The following is a 27,922-nucleotide window of genomic DNA, read 5'->3' as shown; positions in this document are numbered from 1 at the left end:
AAATAATTTATTTGTGTGCGTACGTGTGCGTTTCCAAAAATTTGGAGCTGTGTGGTCAACAACTGCTCTTATATTTCCCTTTCCCATCTCTCTCTCTCTCTTTCTTATGATTTATATATGTTCATGGAAAATGTGTTGTTGTGCTTCCTTCCCTCTCTTTTTTCAACTCCTTTTCTGTTTAAGAGGTACACTGTCCTCCGCTTGTTACCCTTAAGAACATCCACGTGTCGCCCCCTGACTGTGGGAAGGATGAGGTCACAACCAGTGCATCATGTCAGTTAACCTGTCCCCATGGTTACCGCCTCCTTGGTGACCCTGTTGTCACATGCCTGTCCTCTGGAAGCTGGAGTGATAATGCACTTAAGGCAACTTGCGCAGGTAATTTTGCATCTCTACAGTATATATGTGTGCTGAAAAATCCCTCTTTGATCATGACTTGGTCCTTTAACATGGTCCGTTGCGGTGGGACAGATGTGCTGCCAGTACGACAGGTGCTTTAGATTTATTTCCGTGAGATGTTTAAGATGTAATGAGGAACAGAGTGAGTGGAAGATCATCAAACCATGTGTAAAAGTGTTTAGAACCAAAAGATTCCAAGCTCATAAAACTTAAAGCTGCCCCTCCAGGCTTGAACTGAACCAAGATGAGAAACAATGAGTTTTGGCCCATGCACCTCTATTATTTACTTTAAAGGAAGAAGATTATGTTTTTCCTTTGTGAAGTGTGTGGCTCGTGTATAAAAATGAAATTCGGTCAATTTACTCACCTTAATCTCATTTAAAATCAGTTTCACTGACTTAAATGAAAGATGAGAAGTGTTTCAGAATGTAGGTGCTGCTCTTTTTTCCGAGAATGTTGACTGCTGATATGTTGAGATTTCCCTTTTTGTTTCATGCAAGAAAGTCAGTGGCACAGGTTTGGAACAACATGAAAGTGAGTAAATGATGACAGGATTTTCATTTTTGGTGAACTATTACTTTAAACCAGAGCAAAAACAGACAGAGCAATTGCGTCTGATCCAGGTTCTTTCTTGGGACTGTTACTCTAGCTACAAAGTATTTGTTTGGCTTGGAGAGACAGATTCCAGGCAATGTGATTAATAAGTTCTGGATGTGATTATGATAGACAGCTCCGTAAATCGGTTGTAACGATGTAACATCAACATCACCTCAACAGGAATCTGGAGTTGCGTCATTACAGGATTAGTGCGCCCCCTAAAAAATTAACTTGAAGTCATTATTTAGTCATCCATATGTTATTTTAAATCCATATGACTTTCTTCCAAAGACAAAAAAATATGATTTGTGTGCTGTTCTTTACCACGCAGGATTAAAACCGCATTGTATACAATCTGCTGTCAAATTCTTAAAAGGACAAAATACACCATAAAAACACTACTTTAGAGAGGATTATCAATGTATATATGGCTATATTTTCTTACAGTGTGCAATAGGGCAACATAATGGTGCTTTTGGATATTTCTAGGAGGTTGATGTTCCTGCATCAGTATGTGCACGAAAAAAGCAGACTGAATTTTCTTTTTTCTATTGTTCCATGGAAGAAAAGATCATATGGGTTTGGAACAACATAATGAAGAATAAATTATGACAGATTTGTTTTTACATTTTTGTGGATTGTTCCTTTAAGTATTTTCCACAGACTAGATTGTTTCAAGAGCTCAGTGGACTTGGTGAATGTGACCATTTGAACTAATCTTGAGCTCTTTTAATACACTTTTACTGTAATGCTTTCCTGTAGCTCAGTGGTAAGAGCATTGTGTTAGGTTGTGGGTTCGATCCCAGGGGATTGCAAATACCTATGTAAAATGTAAAGGATAACGCAATGTAAGTTGCTTTGGATGGAAGCGTCTGCCAAATGCCGTAATGTAAATGTAATATTATGCAATTAGACATCCTAATTTCATGGGCTTTTTAGTAATTGGCAACAGGGCACAACTGTCATACTGTTTATTTGTTCTAAAGATTTTATCATTTCAATATTTGTAGATATAGAGCCTCCATGGATTCAGTGCCCTGGGGATGTTATCACAGAGACAGATAAACATCAGAGGTCAGCCAACATCAGTTTGAGTGCACCCGTACTGGGGGACAATTCTGGAGATGAGGTAGTTCCCTTCTTTCTTTTTCTTTTTTGCATTTTATTGATATCTTACTAACATGTTCGATGTTTCTAAGGTTATGGTGCAGTCGACCCCTGTTCTAAACCCTATGCAGCCTTTCCCGATAGGGACTGAGTTTATCACATACACAGCGACTGACCGCACAAGGAACAAAGCAAACTGCTCCTTCACTGTTACTGTAGTTGGTGAGGTTGAATTACTTGTAAATGTACAACAAATGTTCAATGATATGTTCATGTAAGATTATGCTAAATATTTCTCAGTTGGATCTTAACCATATGCAACATTTTGCAATGTAATGCTATAAAGCTTATATTTACATTTTTTTTTAAATGTAAAATATTTTGATAGCATGTTATTGGTATCGTCCAATCTAACAGAAAAAAAGGAAATTGATTAACACCATGTCTTTGAATCTCACTGTGCTTTTATTTGTCAAGATAGCAGTTTCGGTAAAAGTCTTCGTTTGAGTCACTTAAAAACACTTCAAATTGAACTGAACTCTTTTCGAACAATTCTTATCAAATATAATTTTTAATGTTTACCCCTGTACTCATTTATGCCTGCTTGTCTTTCTTATAATTCCACCAAGGAGGAATTATCTGAAACAAAGCTGATACTTAAATGAAACACAAGTTTATTTTAACTGTATTAAATACGTATTTTACCAAATTGTTTACATTTTGAATTGCTTCATCCATTTGTGTCCTTAGATACCGAACCTCCTTTGATTGATAGGTGTCGGTCTCCGCCCACTGTTAAGGCCTCAGGGACAAAAACTGCAGTGGTCTGGGAGGAGCCTCAGTTTTCTGACAACTCGGGTAAATACACATTTCGATTATTAAACAGTAGTAAAAAAGGTTTAAAATCCAAAATAAAGTGGGGAGGCGTTTACTATAAACGGAAGTATCAAGTCATACTCAGACATATACAAACAGTGGAACAATATAAGGTAGTTAAATCACATCTGTCATGGTTATACTTTCCTTTTGTGTTCAGAGAAAACTTTAAACAGCTCCAGGACAGAAATGTAACCCTTTAGGAAAGACCTAGTATCTAAATGTGAGTGCATGACAAAATGATTTTGCAGAGATTGACATTTGGTAGAATCATCACAGAGAATTTGACCCAAGACAACAATAGGGGTGGACTCTGTTTTACTTCTACAGAAGCTGCATAGTCTGGAAATTATAGGAACTTGAGAATGGAAATGTTTTCCAACAGAGAATGGTTTTTAAACGGTCTTCTTAAGTTACGATACGGGTTGAAAAAGCATGGTTATGGTCAACAGACCTCACCATGGTTTTATTATTTTGGTGGACATCCTTTGAGAAGCATAAATTGAGCATTGAGATACATGGAAACACAAGAAAAGTGATCATTGTGATGGAAGAAAGACACACACACAAAGATAACAAAGTTTCTGCAAATGATGCGCTGCAAATTCTGCAAGATAATTCATTTAGTTCTTAACCAGTTCAAACCACAGACGTGCACACGCTTACACAAAACAATTTTCCAGAGAGAGATTCCAGGGCTATTCCAAACTGTCTGACAAATGTCTGAGTCTGCCGGGGTTTGGAGGGAGTTTTGTCTGCACTAAATTTAACTCGGCGTCAGGGTGTGGGCATGGAAAAACAAAACATGCTGACGTTGAGGCGACGTGCTGTGACGTCGAAAAACAGCCTTAGTGTGGTGGCAAAGTGTTATTTTGGGGGATATATGTATGAGGGCTTTATAACCGTGGTGGCTTCTGAATGTTTGTGCAAGAGTGAGCATGCAAGCAAACTTGTGTGTGGGTGTTTGGATAGATCTTTGGTGTGTAAAGTGTGTATGATACTTGAAAGACTTCTGTTGTCTGACCGCAGTGTAGCACCCTTAGTTCTGTGTCATTAAACAATTTACCAATTACTCTCCCTTGGCACCAAGACCTATTATTCGCAGGCTTTATGAAGAGCGCTATAGTAGTGTATCAGCCTTTCAAAGGACTTTGTGGTTGACCAGAGTGAGTCCTTGTGGAGTTCCACATCGCTCCCTGTGGTAATGTCTGTGAAAGTACCTGTTATATTATTGGCTAATGCCAGATTGCACAACAGCAATCTGTCTGCAATGTTGCAAACAGATGCAGGCATATGTACTGTACAGTACACTACATGACAGATTTAAACTATTCCAGCAATTCCACTGAAGACAAATTAACACTGTGATATTTTAGATTTTAATTGTATTATTTTTAAACGCTGTTATATTTTGCTATTTTTCCCTGTCTTGTACCACAGTGTGCAAATTGTGTGTTTAAGTAGCCATATCCATATATTGTAAACCCCTATATTGTATTACAGTATATGCAATAAATGTAAATTTAAATTAGTGTATATTTTGTGCACTGTGTGTATTGCACCCTTCTCAATATAGATGGTTTCATTGAACGCACGCACCTGGTCTGAACTTCCCATCCGTGTTTGTTGATCTGTCTGACTAGTAATATAACAATGTATATTATTGAATTAATATATATATTATATATTATATTGATGGGTGACTCGCAAATGTACTGGAACGCTTCCCATAAAAGAAGCAGGATCAAATGATCTGGGGAAAAGATTTACCTTTTAACCTTCTTTACCCAAGGTACTATCTGTGTGGTCAGGCCTTCGAGCATATGGCCTTCTAACTAAATAAATATTCATTTAGCAGAGGCTTTTGCGACTTATAGGTGACGAATAAAAGAAGAGATTCATCTTAAGAAGTCAATAATCACGAGGATAGCCAGTAATACAAAGTTTAAGTCAAAACGTTCAGATAGCAGAAGCCAGCAAAAATATAGAATAGACAACTGCATCTCAGAAGAGGTGAGTTTCAGCCTTTTTTAATATTGTGATAGATTCGGATGTTCTGATGGAATTTGGGAAGATCATTCCACCAGCAAGGAACAGTGAACCAAAATGTCCTTGAGAGTGATTTGTGACCAAGAGGCGCCGTTCGTTTGCTGACCGCAGACTTCTGAGGGGATGTAGACTTGTTAGAGTGAGTTGAGGTAGGGGTGTGGCGAGTCTGTAGTTGTTTTATAGGCATCAGTGCCTTGAACTTGATGTGAGCCGCAAGCGGAGCCAGTGTAGAGCTGTCTAAAATAAATGGATAATCAGAATTGAGTGCTTACAAATTGGCAAAGTTTGAGTCTGATATGGAAGATCTTAACTGTCCACAAAACCCTGAATTGTGATGAACATTTTAGGGACCAATCAGAACGCTGCCTGCACCCAAAATCAGTGCCTGATCTCATTGATGCTCTTGTGTCTGCATGTGAGCGAATCACCGCAACTTCTTTGATAGTCTCCCCAGAAAAAATTGAAGGCAAATGTATAACTGCTGGTTTTGTAGTACCTATATTGTATTGTGCTGATTCTTTGTCTTACCTTCATTTTGTCTTCACAGGAGCCCATCTGCATGTCTCCAGCACTCACTCTTCTGGTTTTGCTTTTCCTGTTGGAGAAACGTCAGTGTACTACACAGCCACAGACCCTTCCGGCAACAACCGCACCTGTGAGCTCATCATCACTGTACAAGGTATGTTTGCGGTCTCGTTATTAAGCCTAAGAATGGAGTTCCCGATAAACACACACAAGTTGCACTCAGTTATATTATGCCATTATTGTTTTACCTGCTTATAGTATTCCTCTGTTGCCTGATATCGCTAAAAAAAATTAATATAAAAATAATACAAATTCATCCCAAACAGTTTCAACAGTGAAAATTCCTAAATCACAGCTATTAAACTCGATCTATTCTTCATAAACGTTTACTCAGTAACTTTTAATCAAATGAACTGAAAACAGCTGTGACACGTCAGAGGAGATCTGGCCCGCCCGGCTGAGACTGGATTCTCCTGAGGGTTTTTTTCGCCGTTTACTTTTGATTACATTGTGAAAAGCGCTTTATAAACAAAATTGAATTGAATTGAAGTTGTTTCATGTTATAGCACAGAAAGAAGAGACAGTCTATTCCAGATTACTTTACTGATACTTACAAGCGTCTAACACTGAAGAACGTTTATCATTTCAGGTTCAACTTGTGAGAAGCCTTTTGTGCCAGTGAATGCAGATTTCTCTTGTGCCAAGACGAAGGAGGGTGTGAACTGTACTCTGATCTGCAGACAAGGTTACAGTCTTGCCCAGGATGCTGTGCATAGGTACTTTTGTGCCAATAATGGAATTTGGGAGCCGCCCCGTTCTCCAGACAGACCTGATTGCTCCTGTGAGTATTGCTTTACTGTTACTTAACATTTGTCTTTCGTTTTTTGTCTCTCACAGTATCCACCGTTACCCACATATGAGCAAATCCATGTTAATGTCAACCTTACCATAGAAAAAATGGTTGTTAAATTAAGAATTTGGAAAAAATTAAGATGTCAATATTTGATGATTTTTCTGAAGTTTCTGATATTTTTTTTATGCAAATGTTTACAATTTCGCATAGTCAGGTACATAACCAGTCAAAAGTTTGGAAACACTTACTCACTGTTTATTTATACACTTTTCACATTTTAGAATGGTAGTAAACTCATCAAATCCATGAACTACTGTAACATAATTCTACATGTGAGATTTATGTTGTGGCTAAAAGCATCTGAAATAATGAAACACTATCCAATATTTTAGCATCTTCAAAGCTGTCACCCTTTGCCTAGAATTTGCTAAATCATACTCTTGGCTTTTCATCTTCCAGCTTCTTGAGGTCTTCACCTGGTATATTATATACAAATTGATTTCTAATGAAACAAATGAATATGTTGGCACAATTATTATTTTAAGATCATGAGAAACATTTTTGTCAGGTTTGTATAAACTTTTGAAAGATACTTTCAGAATTGTCTTGTCCATATATCAAATTCATAATATTTTTTCTTTCTAATAAAAGCCCCCCCACACACACTCATAAAATTATCACATTATGTTGTTTATTATATTAAACTTTATATAATGATGTACAGTATCAAGAGCTATCCCTTCTCCATTTGATGGATGTTTTTGCTTCTGGTTTGTGCATTTTAATTCACAGTATTCCTACAAAGTTTGTTGTCTCCCAAAATCCTGTCTCTTTTTTGTCACGTCTGTAAGGCATGTTTATTCCATCTTCCGAAATACAAAACACGTGAATAAACTGATATGTTTCTGATGTCTGGACTCTGGACGCAAGCATCAAGGATTTAGGAAAATAAATTGATTTAGTATATTGGCTGGAGAATCAATCTCTGCAAATTCATGAGATGTAAACACTTCAAGTTTTGACTTCAAATGTCACATCCGTTTTGCTGAAATGACACGTCCATTCGCACACTCACTTACACAGCTACAAGCAAACACATACACTCTATCAATGTATGGTTTAACATTATCTTTATGTGTCTCTTGTGTCTAGTGAACAGGGTTGCAAACAATGGCTTTAAGCCTTTTGAGATGTTGTTTAAAGCATCACGCTGTGATGATCTCAACTTACTGAAGTCCTTCACAGGGGAGTTTTCCACTGTTCTCAAAGAAACGGTAAGATATGACATGCTTAAATACGTACGTTCACACATGAATATTTTTTCTTTATCCCTCCTTGTTTGTTTTAAAAACACTCTCTAACTTCACAGGTCCCTAACATCTGCAGTGGAGATGATGTCACCTGTAAATTGGAAATTATGTCACCTGGACAGTGTCTGGAGTACAACTATGACTACCCAAATGGTTTTTCAATTGGTAACAATAGAATACTTATACAGTTTAGTGACTGACATTCACATTTTTTACATCTAAATTGAAAAATTCAACACTGGTCCATAATCAAACAGGAGATTATTTTTTTCTTAAAGTTGTCAGATTCCACTTTTAGTCTTGATTTTGGTGAATATAAAATTATATTATGATAATGAGCAGATTTTTCTTCTCAGGTGTCGGGGGATGGGGAAGTAACTGGGCCTCTCAAAACGGTCAAGACTATGCTTATTTTGACACTGGCTTTGCTCCAGAGCACCCCTTGCAGCAAGATGGTTCATCACAGCGTAACTACCACATGAGGACCAAGCGGCATCGCAAAAACACAGGACCCACAAGAGATCAAAAGATACAAATCCATTTCAACATCACAGGTAGCGAAACATTACTAATAAAAATGCCTGCTTTTATTATTGCAACAGTTTAAGGGTAACCCACTAACACTGGTTTTAAAAGAGCTAGTTGCAACTTCTCCCAACACCATTCCTTTTTCCCAGCAAGCATCCCACTGCCCCCGTCGAGGAACGACTCGGCAGAGATTGTCAGTCAGAAGCGTTTGCTGAGGGCCCTTGAGCAACTGACCAATCGGCTTAAACGGACGATGAGTAAGCAACCGTTCACCAGCTTCCACGTGTCGTCTGAGATGATTGTAGCCGACCCCAAGTCTTTGGAAAGTAAAAGAGCTACGCTGTACTGCCGGCCAGGGTCTGTTCTGAAAAGCAGGGTGTGTGGTGAGTTTGACTTTGTACACACGTTCTAAAAGGCAAATCTGATGTCATTTGAGAAGAACTGACAGACTGACAGGTGGATTGGCTGCATTTTTTTACCTTATTGTTGTTTCTCCCATAGTTCAATGCCCAGTAGGGACGTATTTCTCCCTGGAGTATGCAGAGTGTGAGAGCTGCTGGAGGGGGTCATATCAGGATGAGGAGGGCCAGATGGAATGTAAATTATGCCCGGATGGCTTCTCCTCTCCATATCTCCATTCACGCAGCTTGGACGAGTGTAAAGGTAAGCAGCTGGATTCATATACAAACCTGTCTGTGTGTACTACATTTTTTATTTATGCAATTGGCTTTATCCAAAGTGACTTACGTTGCATTATACCATGCATTTGTTCTAAGTATATGCAATCCCCTCGGAACCCATGACCTTGACGTTGTTGGTGCCATGCTCAATAAAGAAGAAAAATCTAATAAAGAAAAAAAATCTTTGCATCACTACATTAATGCAGTCTTTACATCTATGTAGTCAAAGCTGGGTGGCCTATAAAAAAGTTATGGAACCGGAAATAAGGGCCGTCCCTTCTCTGTGTGCATGTTTCCAGCGCAGTGCCAGCCTGGCAGCTCATCACGGAGCGGGCTGGAGACCTGTGAATCCTGTCCGCTAGGAGAGTACCAGCCGGGTTTTGGCTCTCAGGCCTGTCTGTCATGCCCGCCTACCACCACTACAGTTAACAGAGGGGCTTTGGACACCAATGAGTGCGGTGGTGAGATAATTAATAAATAAACAGAAATACTTCAAGGAATGGTAATCCTTTGTTGGTATTTACCACATACCTCATTTCTCTGTATCTCCCTAGTACCGTGTTCTGCGGGTCACTTCTCTCGTACGGGTTTGGTTCCGTGTTACCCATGTCCTAGAGATTACTACCAGCCTGATGAGGGCCGGTCATATTGCCTCTCCTGCCCATTTTACGGCACCACCACCATAACCGGAGCCAGGGCAATTCAACAGTGCTCTAGTAGGGTTCTTCCTTTCTATTTAAGTTATTTTATTTCTCTTAGTTTTTCCCTATTTTCATTTTGAAAACTCATCTGCACCTCCAACCTCCCCTCATCCGGTAGTCGGATCACTGCTAAATGCTTATTACAGCCTCAGACACAAACCATTGGCTTCTCCAGAAGTCGATATATTGACTTTTGAAGCACCATAAAATAAAGCCTATGAATGGCATGTAAATGGTATTTGCATATTAAACTGTAATACATATTTTAACAATGATAAAATGACACATTTCAATGTTTAAAATGAAAGAACGGTATGGGTCATTTGCAGGTCTGTGCCTCAGGGTTACATTAGGTGCGTAAACGTTTTTCAGTGCAGTGAGAATGCAAGCGCATAATGGAATCTGATTCTCCCTTCACAGAGGGAAAAAGTGTCTCAGTCTGGAAAAGATGAGGATGATAAATGCCTTTGGATAACGTTTTCCAGTTTGACAGCAGAAATTTTCCTCTTTCACATCTTTTTTTCTTCTATGTGTGTTTTATGTGTTGTGCTTATTCTGTCTGTGTCATTTTTTTTATTTCTGTCTACTTATTGCACTTTTTATTTCTTTCCTGCTCTCTTACTCTCTCTTTCGGTCTGACTCAGCCTTTGGCTCCAGTTTCTTGCCCAAAGAAGAAAGTGCAACTGCGGCACCAGAAGTGAATAATTTTCAAGCTAGTAGCCAGGTGAGTCTTTTTCTTATTGGCTGTAATCTTTGAACTGTGCATATCCAGTGACTGCATAGATTTTAAACACTTATAAATGTAGAAATGCCATTACAGTAGACAATAAAATATCAAAACAAAGTATAATTTATTTTAAATAAATTTAAATAAACTTCTGAAAATACCTTTCAAAAACAATTTAGCCACTTTCTGGTTTTCAAACATTGTTCAGGATTAATGTGATTATGACTTGTTGATGTTTTTCCTATTTACAAACCTCAAGTCATTAAAGGAACGTGAACAAAAAGGATGGAAGTCTAATCAGCAATGTCCCCAATTACATAGACATACAAGAATCAGATATAGGAAGGGATGATGTTTAGGGAAATAGCTATGAACTTCTGGCATCACAGCACCCTCTAGGGGTTGGAGTAAAATGGTCATACAGTTTTGGTTTAACAAGTTCTGCTCTCTATCCCAGATGTTCCACGACTGCTTCCTGAATCCTTGTCAAAATCAAGGCACTTGTGAAGAAGTCGGGATCGGATATGTATGCACCTGTCATCCTGGATTCACAGGTTCAGCTTTTTCTTCTTTTAAAGTTCAAAACCATAACTCACAGTCACAAGCAATACTGCAAAATCCACTGTTGAGCTCAGTCAACTCTGTTGTGCTTTCAAACTGTATGTATTGTATGAAGCTATCCCGGCTAAGAAAGAATTATTTTTCAATAATTTAGCTTGTCTGGTACTGTATAAACTCTCTTAATAATATAGCTGAATCACTGTCTATTCATTTACAATTTTCTTTATTTTTTGCCTCATAGGAGCCAAGTGTGAAAGTGACATTGATGAATGTGATTCAACTCCCTGTCAGAATGGGGGCTTGTGCATAGATGGCATGGGAGATTTCCAGTGTCAGTGTCAGCCTGGGTTTGTAGGTATGGGAAATCACAATGTAAAATCACAAGGAAAATCTGAAACCCAAATTCAACTATAATAATGTTTAAAGCTGTTAAAGGCCAAACCCCAATAGTATAAGGATTTCTTTCATCCAACCTATGCTACTGATTAAAGATTTATTCTTTATATTTCTGGAGTTTGACAGAGTATCTAAAGTAAGCCTTTTAAAAACCTTCCAATACTTTTCCTGTCCTCTTTGAGATGTGAACATGATGATGTATGTGGCTGCCCTTGCTGCCTAGATATAGGGAATTTGAATTCAAATGTTTTTGCATTTTTGACTCCGCATGTGTTCAAGTTTTTATGTGTGTGTCTCTAAAAGGTTTGCTGTGTGAGGCCGAGGTGAACGAGTGCAGCTCATCTCCGTGTTTGAATGAAGGCCTCTGTGTGGATGAGGTCAATCACTTTACATGTAGCTGTCCGGATGGTTTCACAGGTCAGCATCTCACCTCTGCTACAACTTATCATTCTCATATAATGCCATTTATAATGTTAAACACTGAACAGAATTATGTTAAATTCAAGAAATTCAGATTTGTTTAGTTTACAAATATTTCAAAGTAGTATCCATTTATTTATGCACTGTATGTCTCTCCCTCATTTGAATATGCAATGCTCATTCTTTTCCATTCAATAACAATAAATAGGGATTGGAGTATGATGCAGAGCTTTGATTTGTGACTTCTGATACTGTATTACTACACATCACAGCAACTATCATTTCTGTATTTTATCTCTAGGTCCACATTGTGAGTTGGAAATAAATGAGTGTGCTTCCAACCCATGTCAGAATGAAGGACTGTGTAAAGATCTGGAGGGTGGGTTCGTCTGCTCCTGCCCTCACGGCTTTTCCGGTGACAGCTGTGAGGTTGATGTTGATGATTGCTACAGCGCCCCCTGTCTGAACGGAGGAACATGTGTGGACGCTGTCAATGATTTCAGGTCAGGAAAGGGGAATTAACTGTAAATGTATACATTTGGACAATGCTTCAATACAGTGGGTTTTAATAGTTATATGTTGTTATATCAGGTGTGAGTGTGTCAGCGGATACAGTGGCAGGCTTTGCCAGGTGGATTTAGATGACTGCGAACCAAATTTGTGTCTAAATGGGGCAACCTGTGTGGATGGGATGGCAACTTTTACCTGCAGATGCCCTCCTGGGTTCAACGGAACCAGGTGTGAGACAGGTATAGATGGCATAGCAGCAGAGTCAGAGAAAAAGGTTTTAATCATGGAAAATCTTTAGCAGCACAAATCACTTTTACAAAGACATATTAGAAATAGTCTGTTTCATTTCTAGAAACATTGTAAATTCGCAGCATACACTTAAAAAAACGGTCATCTTTATACTTGCTTTGCAAGCTTGGTTTCACAATTAACTTGTATTAAAATTTTATTAAACTGATTTTAAAAATGTGGGGGGCACGGTGGCTTAGTGGTTAGCACGTTCGCCTCACACCTCCAGGGTTGGGGGTTCGATTCCCGCTTCCGACTTGTGTGTGTGTGTGGAGTTTGCATGTTCTCCCCGTGCCTCGGGGGTTTCCTCCGGGTACTCCGGTTTCCTCCCCTGGTCCAAAGACATGCATGGTAGGTTGATTGGCATCTCTGGAAAAATTGTCCGTAGGGTGTGAGTGCGTGAGTGAATGAGTGAGTGTGTGTGCCCTGCGATGGGTTGGCACTCCATCCAGGGTGTATCCTGCCTTGATGCCCGATGACTCCTGAGATAGGCGCAGGCTCCCCGTGACCCGAGGTAGTTCGGATAAGCGGTAGAAAATGGAATGGAATGGAATGATTTTAAAAATCTATTTACATTTAATGTAAAAAAAAATTCAAGTTGGTAAATTTTTTGGATAAGATAAAATAAAATAAAAGTAATAGCTTCGAGTTTATGGTATGTGTATTAGACAAAAAATCTGTATAAACCATGTCCGGTTTGAAAATACAACTTTCAGAAATGTGAAATAAGTAAACGAGAGTTGAAGAGTTGTTGAACGTTATTTAACAACGCATTAGCATTAGCATAAGCGTTGAAATATTATAAAAGAACATAAAACAGAGAATGAACTAGGTCATGATCTACCTCGGTAATCCCACATCATACTCTTTTAATTTGTTACATAGAAATGCCCTCCTTTTTTGATCTGGAGTTTGAAGTATCTGGTATCCATGGTTACGTGATGATGGACGGTCACATGCCGCCACTTACACAGATTACGTGTACATTCTGGATGAAGTCATCAGAAACCGTTAACTACGGAACTCCCATCTCTTACGCTGTTGAAGGAAGTGACAACGCCTTTCTTCTTATTGACTATAATGGGTGAGAGGATTTGATCTTAAAGTTTAACCAAAGCAAGGGCTTTACTTGACTCATGGTTAACTCTAAATCTCTCTGCTATGGCCGGTTTCTATCAACTTTCAGATGGGTGCTGTATGTGAACGGTAAAGAACGGATCACTGATTGTCCGGCAGTGAATGATGGCCTCTGGCATCATATTGGTGTGTCGTGGCACAGCAAGGACGGAGATTGGAGAGTTTATATCGACGGAAGCCCCTCAGATGGAGGAAAAGGACTTTCCAATGGCACTACCATACCAGGTCAAGCTTTATACAAGATATGCTTGAAATGCATGATGATGGTAAGAAAGGGAGGTGTGTTTGAAAATCAGATGACACATATAATCTACACTTTGAACAGGAGGGGGAGCTCTAGTACTAGGACAGGATCAGGACCAGAGGGGAGATGGCTTTAACCCTGTGGAGTCTTTCGTGGGAACTCTTAGCCAGCTCAATATATGGAACTATGTTTTAACACCACAGCAGGTGACTTAAATAATGCATTATACAATCTTATTTTTTCATGTTATTTTTAGTGACATGTAATAAATATACTGTTTTCACTTTTCTCAGATCAGTTCTCTTGCCAGCAGCTGTCCAGCTGACCTGCAGAAAGGGAATGTTTTTGCCTGGCCCGACTTCTTGGGAGGGGTCACAGGCAGGGTAAAAACCAGCAGCAAAAGCATTTTCTGTTCCGGTGAGGATCAATTTCTCTGCAGTATATATTTAAATGAGGATTTGCAGATTGTTTAACTGCGAATATCATATATGTAATGTAGATCAGAAATCAAATGGCATAGTGGTGGCGAGGAGAATCATGAAAGATAGAAGTAGGGATGTTTTATTTTTTAGTCATGCGAGGAGCAAAATATTGTTGAAAAAAATCAGAGATAAGAATATGAATTAAAACAAAGCTTATTCATTTTTTTTTAAATAACATTAACAAGCAAATAAGATAATACATCTTTTTAAATGTTGATGGTTGAATTAATTTTTTTATTGATTTTAAAATTGTGTATATAGTCTTGATACAGAAATGTATCAAGATATAAAAAAGATATAAAAAAGAACAAAACAAATAAGTAATGAAACTTCTTAGTGTGCAACAAACTTATAGGGGTGCAACAAATAATAACTGCAAAGCAAAAAGCAGCACTTTTTGTATTGTTACAACGGTCAAAAAAAATAAAAATAATATACAAATAAATTAATGTTATTGTTAGATAACCCATGAAGAGTGAGCTGTATGAGTTGAATCTACCATTGTTTGGTCTTTGTTAGACTGCCCTCTGCTGGAGGCTTTTGTACCGAAACTGCGCTCATCCAGTACAGCTGTGAGTCCAGGCTCGAATGTGCAGTTCTCTTGCAGTCCCGAGTTTTATCTTGTGGGAGAGCCAGTGCAGCAGTGTTTAAACAAAGGCCAATGGAGCCACGCAGAGCCGATTTGTGAACGTGAGTGAGGCACATGCACTATTCACTTACAAGGCTTATATTCAAACACATTTTGTAAAATTTGTATCTTTTATTGACTTGATGTTTATTGTTGTTGTTTGATGTAGGTTTGTATTTTATACTTCTTGGTAGCCCAGGAAGAGTACCTAAGTACTGGCTAACTGGGATCCAAATAAACACAGATCGACACACAACCATAGTAATGCATATACTGTAGATCATTTTGTGAGACCTTAATAATAGTGGTTTGGGAGCACATTACCCAAACAGTAGAACAAAATAAAACCAAAAGAACATTTACAGCCGAATTGAGATATTAAACGAACATCTTTAAGACTTAATTGTATATTTAAAAAATTAGCAGGAAGTCCTTCTGGACCAGTTTTGTTTACATCTCCTGAAATGGTCTATTCACACTTGCAATAGCCCAAGTGGTGGCAAAGAGAATCACACCAGAAAGAAGCAAAAGTGTCACCCCAGTACCACGTCATGCTTTATTCTTAAAGTGGCCCTAACACACAGGGTTTCTGCCAATCTCATATTAATCTTGAGTACCTATAGAGTAGTATTGCATACGTCGTATCTTCGAAGAGTATTTAGTTTGATCACATATATAAAAGATAGATACAGCTGTACGATAACTTCTGAAATCGTATGGTGCGTGCGCAGGGGGGTAGGCTGAACTAAAACACATTGTCAACAAAACACAGACATCAGTTTCACTCACCGCATGCGGTTCATGTCCGCCATCTTTAAGCGATAGGACGGCTCCATATAACGTTTACAAACGATCTACAAATCCAGCGTTATATCCACCGTTTATATAACATTCATCACCCAAATGCAGTGAACAAACAAACACCTGAACTTCACGAACATATGCTCTCTCTCTCTCCTGCACACAAGTGAAAGTGACGTCTGCGCATGTTCCTTCTCCTGCTCTCCATGCTGCCGCCTGGGCATGCCGAGTGCTTTTCCGGGAGAATAGTCTAATAAGGGACAAAGAAACATTGTTACAAAACAGTATTATATGTTTGAAAAAAACTTTCTGAAACCTGTACAATCGCTGGGGGAGTGTATCGAACACAGAAATACTACATAATATGCCCAACTCGTTTTTTGACAAGTTGACCATGTTAAGCATGAGAAGACAGCACGTTTAACATTGTAAAGAAGTCAGAAGCCATGACACATCGTTGCAGCGCCCCTTTAAGTCCAAAAATAGTGCAAATAAAAGGTGCATTAAGAATATGAAATATAACAGAGGTTAAACAATAAAAAGATAAAAAACAGCAATGCTTCTTCTTTAGGTGGACACTTCCATAAAGGCTACACCAACTTTTCTTACTTTAACTTCTTCTTACCTATTAAATTTTGTACTCTATATTTGTAGGTGTGAAATGTGGTCTGCCGCCAGACCTGGAGCATGGGCAGTATCACGGAGAGGATTTCTATGCTGGGGTCTCAGTGCTTTATCAATGTAAACCAGGGTTCTATCTGCTAGGAGAGAGTAAGATGCTTTGTGCCAACAATGGAAAATGGGCTGGCAACCCACCTGCATGTCTGGGTGAGAGTTTACAACATTGAACATAGCGGAGGACAGATTTATATAGACAATAGGTTTACAGCGGAGCCAACGGTGCAAGACCACTAGTTCACATGCTTAATTGATGTTTGTTTGATAAGTGTACGCAAAATGTGAAATATTTTGAATAATTAGATGTCAAACCATTATAGTTTAACATTTTCTTAGTGCTTTGCTTAATTTCTGGTTTAAATTAGATTTTGAATCTCAGATTTTAAATGTGGTCTTTAGAACCATCCCGTATATTAGAAATGTGAAACATTACAATACACATTTCAAACTGATTTTAAATAGTTTTTGTCTTTGTTCTTTACATTTTTGTTATTTACACAGCACATGCTTTTGTTTGCGTTTTCATGTGGCATTTGTGTTGTTTTGTACTGAAATTACAGATGTGGATGAATGTGCTCTGGGGTCTGAATGTGATGAACATGCTAGCTGTCAGAACACAGATGGATCTCATATATGCACCTGCATACCTCCTTACAGTGGAGATGGAAGAAACTGCACAGGTAATAAAATCGTCATTGCTCACCAGGGCAGTATACACTTGGTCAACAGTCTCGTTATTACCAAACTTTAGAGGTCTCATGAACTGGTCTTGTTTATTGTTTTATAGTGTTTTATGAGGTCTAGTAATGACGTTTGCGTGATTTTTACATTCAAAAACATTAAAATCAATAAGTAATAGGCTATTTTCTACACAGGTTTTGAGGCCAGCTCTGCAAACGCTCACATTGAAGACTTTATAAGTAAAATACTTCTGTGAATTTGGTTTGAGACGTAACATTGGGTTACACATTAGCATGGCTGGAGACTTCCTGTGATTTATAAATTATCTCCCTACCTCAGTATTTCATTTGACTTATTTTGCAAGATTTATTCAAATTTGCGATGTGATGGCAAGGCTTTGCATATAGTTTGTATAGCCTATACTTGTGCTGCGTTTAATGATATATGACCCTAACTATCCGCGTTTGAGACCAGTGATCCCGAACCAGACAAAAGATCACCGTGATCGCGGGTCTCAAATGTTACGAGAGTTTCCGTAATAAATAAACAAACGGGAGACTCTCTGTAATTTATGGATATCACCCAGCACCCGAAATAATATCAAAACACTTCAAAACCGCCTCAAATATTCGCAAACGGTGAATAAATCCTTAATAAATTATATATGATTTGCACAGGTTTGAGATCACAAACAACCTTTGCAATTAATACAAATGACTAGATGTCCCCAGGTAATACTAATCTCGTGCGAAAAGTGCTCTCTATCAAGCGATCTCTAACAAAGCAATAGTGATGCATAGTACAAAAATGTTTTACTCACATAAATTGCTGCGCCATTCCTATCGGATCCATTGAAAGCACAGCACTGCTTTTTAATTTTAAACTCTCATGTTTTTCCCACATGAGCTGGAACATCTTAAAAATAAACTTTAATCACGCATTACTAATGTTGGAATCCATTGGAAGGTTATGCAGCAACTCTATTCTTCCACAACTAGGAGTGGCACAATATTTAGCTATCTTTAACGGCATGTTTGTTTATTGCTTGCTCGCTCTACCTGTTTCCGCGCAACTTGTTACTTCAGTACTGTCATGCGTGAACCAGTGGGTGGGACTAGAGAAGTAGTCGTTGATATTATTCTGTGGAGGTGGTGTTCGACCTTTCAATGTCGTCATAGATAGGTGCATTCCAGAACCTGGCGTTCGCTGGGCCTGGTGTCAATAACAGATGTAATCTCAGTAACAAGGGCGTTTTCAGTTCTGACACTTACATGATGTTCACTTGAATACAATTCCCTCTTATATAACAAAAGTTTGGGTTAAAAAATTTATTCTAATTCATGCCTCCTTTAAACCCATATAAGATCACATTTATTATTGGATAGGATGGATTTTGGACCTGTCTCTCTTATAAACCAGACCCCATTGTTTTTCTTTTTATCCCAAAATAACCTTTTATCGTTTTTTCCCACTTTGGTTCATTAAACTTGCAGGCAATTATTAATATTTTTCTATATTCTCACCAGAGCCAGTTAAATGTGAAGATCCAGGTGTTCCTGAATTTGGGCATCGTGAAGGCAATAACTTGATCATGGGCAGTGAGGTGGTGTTTTCCTGTAAGGAAGGCTTTGAGCTGATTGGCTCGTCTCGTCTTTACTGCTCTGAGGAAAGAATTTGGAAGGGAGCCCTCCCATACTGCAAAGGTAACCACTGTTTTTACACAGCATTACACATTGCAGTGTTTGCATGTTGTCTGAGAATTCGGTTGTGTCAGCAGCAGTTAGCAGGCTCTTTTTGTTCAACAATTCTCCATATCAGTGTCAGCAAATCAATATTGTTAGTCAGCTCTTTACTGATGTTTGATTACATAACAAGTACACATTCTAAGCTAATACAAATCATCTATGATAAATAAGTCATTTTTTTTCGCTGGAATTGAATGAATAAAGCGTTTTGGGTAAAAGCAATAGAAAAAATGCATATGTAAATCAGGATACACAACATTTATATTAAGAACCCTTGTTGTATAGCCTAACCATTCTCACATGGGATTGTGGTTGGGAAATTGACTTTACGGATACATTAACTTATATACAACCCAATATAACAGTTCAACATGTTCAATCACTTTGATATTTCAGCATTGTCATAATCTAATTGTTATTTTGAACCCCAGTTTGTTGTTTTTAAATCAATTTGAACCTGACTATTTCATTACACATAATGTAAAGTTTATCTCTCTATTTAACAATGTAATGTGACAATGTCTATCATAAGAAAAAATTAAGTATGAGGTTTACTGAGAAATCTGAACATAATCAATGTTGTAATGACTTTTGAAATTACTCTTCACAGCCCTTTCTTGTGCTCATCCAATTCTCCCTAAGTATGGAATCCTGCATGGGACAAACTTCACGTACGGAAGCAAGGTGACTTTCAGGTATCACTGTCAGTGTTAGCTGTAGAGTTGCTTTCTTGAGGTATCATAACTCAATTTAAGAGGTCTGTTTGATATGACAGGGCAGTATTTGTTTAAAAACTGAAAAGAAATAACCTTTGCATTCTCTGATCTGCTGCAGTTGTGAGAAGGGTTATATTCCCCAGGAGTCAACAGAAAGCCAGTGTCAGTCAAATTTGAAATGGAGTAGAGAGGCCTCTGTATGTCAGCCTGTAACCTGTGGTGAACCCCCAGTGGTGGAGTATGCCAAGTATACACTCAATGGAAAAGTCTACCTCTCCACTCTAACATACACTTGCACCGAGGGATACAGGTAATGTTTAACCATCACCCTTCCTCTAACAACAACCCTGAATTTACCTCCGATTCTTGATAACTTTGTTGTACCAGGATGAACAGGAATGTTTGTCTAGGTAAATATTCCATTTAGTGAAATTATGTAGATAATAGTGGTGGGCCGTTAACGGCGTTAACGCAGTGAGACTATTATCGCGCGTTAAAAAAAATGTTGCCGTTAATCTATTCTCAAAGTTGGGTTGGCAGCTGGGTCTATACTACGCAAGCTATGATGACTTTCACCTTGATATTTTAGCGCGGATGTATACCATCTTAACTGCACTGTACGGGGCGAGAACGAGATTTTTCAACTCGCGTGATTCGCGTCATTCGCGGAAGCAGAAGCCGCCTCATCATCTCATAACCAGGGCTTCATTCTCGCCGCCTCATCATCTCATAACCAGGGCTTCATTCTCGCCGCCTCATCATCTCATAACCAGGGCTTCATTCACGCGATTCGCTCAGCAAGTAGGTCTATTGGCTCTTTGCATTAACATATAAATCACTCACGCTTGACACGCCATTCGCGTTTGGTCTGAACACAACATAACGTTACTGTGAAATTACCGCATCAAACGTGACGTGCTAACATGGATGCAGCTATGAAGCCGCCGGGTTTGCTTCAGGGAATATTCATTTTTAAGAAGCTTCCCAATAGAAACATCGACAAGACTAACGTTGTTTGCACCTTATGCAATGCGGAATTGGTTTAAAAAAAAAAACTCTCTCAACAGGTACTGGTCTAGCTTTAGTTGAAACCAGTAACTTTGTATTGAGATCTAATGTATTATGGCTCCTGTATGACATATCGCTTGTTGCTCCCTCACTCTTTGTAAGTCGCTTTGTATAAAAGCGTCTGCTAAATGACTAAATGTAAATGTACTGTAGGAGCTCTTCCAGTCTCAAGTACCACCTAAACGGAAATCATCCCTTAGCTAATGCGGAAGTAAACACAAGTTCATTTTATTGAACATAATTTAATTTTCATCACCAATTATCATAGTAGAACAGCTTTCTCAAGCAGTTTGTGGTGCATTTTGGAAACAGGAGATGAGCCCCTGGTCTAATGCGCCACCTGGCTTGAGAAACCCGTTCTCAAAGACTTACTTTTAGTCATTATTTGGGTAGCACACATATTCTGAATGCCTTCGGCAGAATTCAAATGAGCCATTTTAATCTAGATTAATCTAGATTAATTTTGGAATTAATCTAGATTAATCTAGATTAAAAAAGTTAATCTATGCCCACCACTAGTAGATAAACATTCTCTTGAAACATTCTCTTCCGTTACTTAAGATATGCTTCATTGGAATGTAAATGTTGTTTAATGCATTCCCACTGTTACATTTTTGTTAAGATTGCAGGGTTCTGTGGAGCTGAAGTGTGAGGCATCAGGAGAATGGACCTCTCCTCCCCCTATATGTGCCAGAGTGGACTGCGGTAAACCTGTTCCTTTGAGGGATGCTGTGATTAAGGGGGACAACTACACACTGGGTAGCCAGGTCTACTATATTTGCAAAGAGGGGTAACGTTCTTCTTATATACATTGTTTGTTCCAAGGGCCTTTATTAGATTAAACCTGTCTTAAATCTCTGAATATATTAAAACTAGTGACAACTGATGTTTGTTGATCTGTTAAATCAAGTCATTGGAGTGGTGGCTTGTCATTCATTACAGTGTAAATACAATAGCATACACTATGTTTTTATTTTAGTATTTATTGTATATGTTTTATTGTAGTTACACCTTGCTTGGAGCAGAAAGTCAGGAATGCCTCCCAAGTGGTAACTGGACTCGTGAATCTGCCCAGTGTGTACCTTGGTCTTGTGGACCACCACCACCAGTTGACCACGCCCTACCTGATACTGGACACCAACTGTTTGGCGACACAGCTATCTACTTCTGTGACGATGGCTACATAGCTGGTAACAATACAAAACTTTTCTGCAATGCGCAAGGTGTGTGGGCACCCCCAGATGGCTTTGGTATTCCTCACTGTATTGCCAACTTCTGCCAGCATCCTCCTGATTTACCTCATGCCATTCTGGACTCCATCAACAAACCGAAGTATGCAAGCAACACAGTGGTTAGCTACAAGTGTGAGGAGGGCTTTGTTCTAAACACAACAGGAACACTAAAGTGCTTGATCGGAGGAGATTGGACACCCTCACCTTTGGACATAGGATGTATGCCTGTAAGATGCTCAAAGCCAGACAGTATTGAGAAGGGCTATGTAAGCGGCACCAATTATAGTTTTGGAGCTGTGGTCGCATACAGCTGTGATAAAGGCTATTTTATACGAGGAGAGAAGAGAAGGATCTGTAAAGCCATCGGCGAATGGGGTGGCGTCCTGCCCACTTGTCAACCTGTTTCATGCCCCACCCCACCTCGCTTGGCAAATGGTTTCATCCAGGTAAATACATTTTTAGTGAACCATTTATGCTATGATGCTATAAATAATGTTATGCACATGTTAATGAAATCTTGTTAAATACATTAAAATATCTGTATGATTTTTTTTATAGGGACAAATGCGAAAGAGCAACTTTGTGTATAGCAGTAGGGTGACCTATGCTTGCAATGATGGCTATCGCCTTACTGGAAAGCCTGAACGTATATGCATGGCCAACAAGCAGTGGTCAAACGGCAACACTCCTGTTTGTGTCCTCCTCACCTGCCCTACCCCACCCGACATCAAAAATGGTTTCTATCATGTCTCCACCTTTGAGGTAGGAAGTAAGGTGGAATTTGTCTGCAACGAGGGATATGAACTTATTGGTGATTCCACATGGACCTGTTTAAAGTTCGGAAAGTGGGACAAGAGTACGACTCCACGTTGCTCCCCGGTAAAGTGCCCTGAACCACCTTTGGAAGAGAACCATCTGGTACTGCGTGGACTAGATTCTGACTCGGGCACTGTGGAGCTTTCTTGTGAGGAGGGATATGTTCTTTACGGTGCACAAACTCTTCGTTGTATGCCATCTCAGGAATGGAATGACTCTTTCCCTGTCTGCAAACAAGTGTTCTGTGGACCTCCCCCTGAGGTTTCCTTTGGTGACCCATCAAATGCATTGTCCTACTTTGGCAGTGTGGTGACTTACTCTTGCATGAATGGATTTACTCTACGTATGGAAGCTTCTGTTCGCTGCCAGGCAGAAGGAAACTGGAGCAAACCTTATCCTCAATGCATTCCTGTGGAATGTCCACATCCTGAGGAGATACCAAATGGCATTGTTGATGTTCAAGGACTTATGTACCTTAGTACTGCCATATATAGCTGTAAGGCAGGCTATGAATTGGTAGGCAACAGCACTGTACTTTGCGGTCAGAGTGGATTGTGGAAAGGAAGTTTACCTGTTTGTCATCCTGTTAAGTGTCCTGCACCCAAAGAAATTCCCAATGGCTCTGTTGGGTACTCGAAACTCCAGTTTAGCCAGTCTGTTACATATTCCTGCCAAAGAGGATACCGTTTACAAGGCCCTGAAACACTCACCTGTCTAGAAAATGAACAGTGGGACCAGGAGGCTCCTTCGTGTGTGCAGATATACTGTCCTGCCCCCAAACCAATTAAAAATGGCTTTGTTGAAGGTCAGGAGAGTAAGTTTGGGGTCACCATATTTTACAGCTGCTTTCCAGGTTTCCTTCTAGTTGGTAACAATCATCTCACTTGTGAAGAACATGGCTGGTCGAGCTCTGAGCCCATCTGTGCTCCTGCTGACTGTGGCTTACCTCCGCATATTGATTTTGGTGACTACATAAAGCTCCAAGGCTCAGCAATAGAAGACAGCACACAATCAGCAGTAGATAGTAGCTTTTTACACGGATCGATGGTTCAATATCATTGCCATTCTGGTTATGAAGTAATAATTGGTGTGGTCGTGTTGATGTGCCAAGAAGATGGGACATGGAATGGAACGGCCCCTACGTGTGCTCCTGCACAATGTGAGACTCCACCTAACCCTGAACATGGATCTGTCATGGTAACTCATAGTGAACTTGGCAGCCTTGTGGAGTACAGTTGTGAGGTGGGTTACGAACTCAATGGACAGACTGTCCGACAGTGCATTTCTGGGAGTCAGTGGAGTGACGAAGCTCCCCATTGTGTGCCGATTTCATGTGGTAATCCTGGGGGCATTGCAAACGGTGAGGTGATTGGAAATTCCTTTCACTTCAAAGCAACTATTCAATATGAGTGCCATGATGGGTTTTCCCGACAGGGTGTTGAAACTAGAACTTGCCAAGTTGATGGGAAATGGGACAACAAAGTTCCATGGTGTAAAGTGGTTTCCTGTGGCCGCCCCGTTGTGTCAAAGGATGTTTTAGTGAGAGGAGATGGCTATACATTTGGAAAAAGGTTATTGTTCAGCTGCAATCTTGGTTTCATCCTACAGGGAGCACCAACCAGTGTGTGTTTGGCCAATGGCAGCTGGAGTGAAACTCCTCCGAAGTGCCTTCAAGCAAACTGTGGTAAACCACCAGTAATTGAAAATGGCAGAGTAACAGGCACGGATTATAGTTACAACAGTATGATTAGATATCAGTGTAATGTGGGTTACGTCTTGACAGGAAATACTTTTTTAATATGCAGAGGCGATGGACTGTGGGATGATCCTCCTCCGCGGTGTGACATAGTCACGTGTGACCCACCTGAGGATATTAGCCATGGTTACCTGAATGGATCAAGCTTTAATTTCGACGAAGTTGTGGAGTATATCTGCTTCCCAGGCTATGAGATAGTTGGCAGTCCAGTTTTAAGATGTGCTGCCGAGAGTGTCTGGCTCGGGGAAGTTCCAGAATGCAGACCGTGTGTGTGTAGTCCCCCAGTGCTGAGGTATGGCACCGTTCTTGGTCGAGACCACACCTGTGGTGCAAGTGTCTGGTTCAGATGTGATGAAGGTTACAAAACGCTTGGCCCTACGGAGGCCATATGTGACAAGGGTGGATTGTGGAGTCCAGGAGTACCTATCTGTACGCGAGGAAGATGTTCCAGCCCTCCCCCAGCTGTGCCTAATGCTGTCATTCAAGGTAGTGCTGGTTACTCCATTGACACGGTCACCTACCGCTGTAGGCCGGGCTATCATTTGAAAGGTTTTCCCCATCTTTCCTGTGGAAGGTTGGGCAGGTGGGAAGAGCCCAATCTGAACTGTGAACCTGTTTCATGTGGAGTGCCGCCTTTGATCCCAAATGCAGAGACTGTTGGAATGGTGTTAACTTATGGAAGCAAAGCTCAGTACAGGTAATTTGATATAATATCGGATACCTCTCGTTTTGGAGCTAAAACTGTACAACAAATAAAAGTGTGTGGCTGATAACAGTTTCTTTCGATGCAGGTGTAAAGAAGGCTTTGAGTTGGTTACAAAGACAGATTCTCTTACCTGTCAAAGTGATGGCACCTGGTCCAAACACAGTGTCAGGTGTCGACCTTCACCCTGCCGCCTTCCTGCTAACCTCACCCATGTAGTTGTCACTGGAAAGCAGCTCACACCTGTAGGGGGCACAGTAACAATCTCCTGCAGACAAGGGTACTACCTTGAGGGACCTGCAGTATCTGAATGTACAGTAAGGAAAATGCTAAGATATATAGTATTCACAGCATAATTTGAACATAAATTAATATTATTTTGGTGATCTATTTTATTATGTGTTATAAATAAAATTGTAATCAATTGTAATTTGTGATAAATTAAACTATAATGTTATTTATTTGTTTTGATCCAGGGCTCTGACAAATGGTCCCCACCTTTCTTTTCAAAGTCTTGTGTGCCTGTCATTTGCGAAAATCCCATTCCTATTCTCAATGGCTTGCTTGAGGGGAAGAACTACAATCACGGAGATATTATTAGTTATTCTTGCCTGAAAGGATTTGAACTGAAGGTATTTAGAAATTTTTAAAACTTGTTTATTTAACATTGAGAGGTGCTGGTAAATGTTTTTGTAGCAAAACAACAGGAAAGAAACAAGGATGACTGTGTGTTAAGTTAAGTCAATACTTTATGTAACAAACCTCCATAAAAGGGAAGGAAGGAGGCGGGAACCGGCAGACATTAAACACAAAATTTTAATATAAATAATAACAGCCGGCGGCCCCTCACGGACGACCCCCGGCGAAATAACATAAACAACAAATATAAATATAAATACAAACGTAAAACAAGTTCGGGCCCGGTCCTCTCTCTTCGACGGTCTGGTCGCTCGTTCCTTTTATATGCTCCCATCTCCTACGTGATTCGAGGCCGGTGTGCGCACAGCTGGCGCTAATTACTCACCGACCGACCAGGGTCTCGCCCCGCCTACTCTACTACACTTTAAAATAAATACAATCATATTTAAGTCACGCATACTGTAGTTACATAAATTATGTGCCATAAGAATGATGGAAAGCCACACAAATATTATTTTAGGAATGTAGTTTATTTATCATATGAATAGTGCTTGGTGATTTGGGAATGTTGGTTAGAATGTTTTAAATCTATATTGTCTTTTCTCATCATTCAGGGCGATTCTAATCAGATCTGTCAGGGTGATGGAACATGGAGTGGAATTCAGCCAATTTGTGCTGGTAAGGTCTATATTACAATAAAGATAAGTTTCGGGATACATAGAGAAAATATTAAGCATTGACTTGACCAGTCAATGACCAAACAATACGTCCAATGAAAGAACAGAGTTGTGGCGTATCCCAGCAATAACTAACCAAACAATTGATGCTTTGTTTTTAGCTGTGTCATGTGGTCCTCCACCAGTTGTGGAAAATGCAGTTGCTGTGTCCAGTGGTGAGACCTATCAAAGTACTGTCAGCTACACGTGTCTCTCAGGACTGAGTTTGGTTGAATCACACAACATTACTTGTCAGGCCAATGGAACTTGGAGTTTGCCAACACAAGCATGTGAAGGTAAAATGACCAGTTAGTGACTCAGTGTCATATGTGTAAATTAGTTTCCATATCTGGTTCTCTTTTTCATGATTTCCCCTTTTGTCTATTTTGTGTTAAAAAATCACAACCACAAAAAGTCCCAGGGGGCTGCCAGAAGGTAAAATACTTTTTGAATGGAAAGGTGCAGGAACACAATCTTACCAGCGGGCGTGCCATTGAGTTCCACTGTGACAAAGGCTATAAGCTGCAGGGAGAGTCTCTGGTCATGTGTATGGGAAACGGCTCCTGGAGTTCACCCGTACCTCGCTGTATACGTAAGTCGGACTTGTTTCCAATACTGTGAGATATTTATTTACTTCATTGATGTTGCACACTGCGCATGTATGCTTAAACACGCAAGTCTTCACACAACATAGATTCAAGCCAATTACAGCACAATCTCACTAAGAATATTTTATTGCACATTGACTTGTCACCATGGAACATTCAAAGGAAACATAATATACATTTCTAAGAGCTAATATATCACTGCATGACAGCTCAGTCATTTTTTAAACAAATCTGTTCACAATATGAGATAATATGCAAATAGAGCATACTGACATACACTCAAATCTTATCTCCATCACACAGCCAAATCATGTTCCCCTCCTCCTGCGTGGACTGGAGTTAACAGGAACACTACACAGACGGCTTTCCTGGTCGGTTACTCACTTACAGTCAATTGTCCGAAAGGTCAGCGAGTTAAAGGTAACCAGGCAAAAGTTACCACCACCTTAATTTGCAGAAACGATCAGACCTGGACCCCCATCAATACAGTTTGTGAGCGTAAGTACAAACTATATACTATTGCTTCCACTTTTTCTGTAGTTTTTAGTTAATTTAAGGATTTTATTCAATTCATACATTTTAATGTTCTGCAAGCAAATTGCAAGATATGTTCCCACAAAGGTTTCCAGATCTGCTTTACGAGAAGAAAGATGTCAGAAACTGTTAGACATTTTATGAGCCATTCACATTTTTTGTTTTAATTGATGTCTAATGTACAGCTCAACGTCTTATAAAGGAAATTATC

The 27,922-nt window shown here is 39.6% G+C and overlaps 1 protein-coding gene across 6 annotated transcripts in view; it reads left to right on the top strand.

The window, feature by feature from the left end:
* Window positions 1-27,922, top strand: part of svep1 (sushi, von Willebrand factor type A, EGF and pentraxin domain containing 1) — an 80,439-nt gene that overhangs the window by 40,162 nt on the left and 12,355 nt on the right. For 5 of the 6 annotated variants that reach the window (XM_056754782.1, XM_056754772.1, XM_056754799.1 and 2 more), the window contains exons 7-44: window positions 184-378; window positions 2,007-2,125; window positions 2,196-2,325; window positions 2,854-2,961; window positions 5,576-5,707; window positions 6,203-6,394; window positions 7,559-7,680; window positions 7,776-7,881; window positions 8,073-8,270; window positions 8,394-8,627; window positions 8,746-8,907; window positions 9,224-9,385; window positions 9,479-9,640; window positions 10,270-10,349; window positions 10,810-10,906; window positions 11,155-11,268; window positions 11,613-11,726; window positions 12,031-12,232; window positions 12,321-12,478; window positions 13,413-13,611; window positions 13,714-13,889; window positions 13,990-14,114; window positions 14,202-14,325; window positions 14,910-15,080; window positions 16,474-16,647; window positions 17,058-17,177; window positions 18,705-18,881; window positions 19,534-19,618; window positions 19,758-19,949; window positions 21,330-21,497; window positions 21,713-22,385; window positions 22,498-25,208; window positions 25,303-25,531; window positions 25,691-25,846; window positions 26,468-26,531; window positions 26,692-26,865; window positions 26,985-27,161; window positions 27,481-27,675. In XM_056754782.1, coding sequence (XP_056610760.1) covers window positions 184-378; window positions 2,007-2,125; window positions 2,196-2,325; window positions 2,854-2,961; window positions 5,576-5,707; window positions 6,203-6,394; window positions 7,559-7,680; window positions 7,776-7,881; window positions 8,073-8,270; window positions 8,394-8,627; window positions 8,746-8,907; window positions 9,224-9,385; window positions 9,479-9,640; window positions 10,270-10,349; window positions 10,810-10,906; window positions 11,155-11,268; window positions 11,613-11,726; window positions 12,031-12,232; window positions 12,321-12,478; window positions 13,413-13,611; window positions 13,714-13,889; window positions 13,990-14,114; window positions 14,202-14,325; window positions 14,910-15,080; window positions 16,474-16,647; window positions 17,058-17,177; window positions 18,705-18,881; window positions 19,534-19,618; window positions 19,758-19,949; window positions 21,330-21,497; window positions 21,713-22,385; window positions 22,498-25,208; window positions 25,303-25,531; window positions 25,691-25,846; window positions 26,468-26,531; window positions 26,692-26,865; window positions 26,985-27,161; window positions 27,481-27,675 — 8,877 coding nt within the window. Of the gene's footprint in view, window positions 1-183; window positions 379-2,006; window positions 2,126-2,195; window positions 2,326-2,853; window positions 2,962-5,575; window positions 5,708-6,202; window positions 6,395-7,558; window positions 7,681-7,775; window positions 7,882-8,072; window positions 8,271-8,393; window positions 8,628-8,745; window positions 8,908-9,223; window positions 9,386-9,478; window positions 9,641-10,269; window positions 10,350-10,809; window positions 10,907-11,154; window positions 11,269-11,612; window positions 11,727-12,030; window positions 12,233-12,320; window positions 12,479-13,412; window positions 13,612-13,713; window positions 13,890-13,989; window positions 14,115-14,201; window positions 14,326-14,909; window positions 15,081-16,473; window positions 16,648-17,057; window positions 17,178-18,704; window positions 18,882-19,533; window positions 19,619-19,757; window positions 19,950-21,329; window positions 21,498-21,712; window positions 22,386-22,497; window positions 25,209-25,302; window positions 25,532-25,690; window positions 25,847-26,467; window positions 26,532-26,691; window positions 26,866-26,984; window positions 27,162-27,480; window positions 27,676-27,922 lie in introns of those variants that run through there. The other variant, XR_008907301.1, reaches the window with a different exon arrangement.

Source organism: Triplophysa dalaica, chromosome 1, assembly GCF_015846415.1.
Source record: "Triplophysa dalaica isolate WHDGS20190420 chromosome 1, ASM1584641v1, whole genome shotgun sequence".
In the NCBI taxonomy this organism is placed as follows: Eukaryota; Metazoa; Chordata; class Actinopteri; order Cypriniformes; family Nemacheilidae; genus Triplophysa; species Triplophysa dalaica.
Note: the sequence above shows the minus strand (reverse complement) of the source record. Positions and strands in the feature narration are given on the sequence as shown.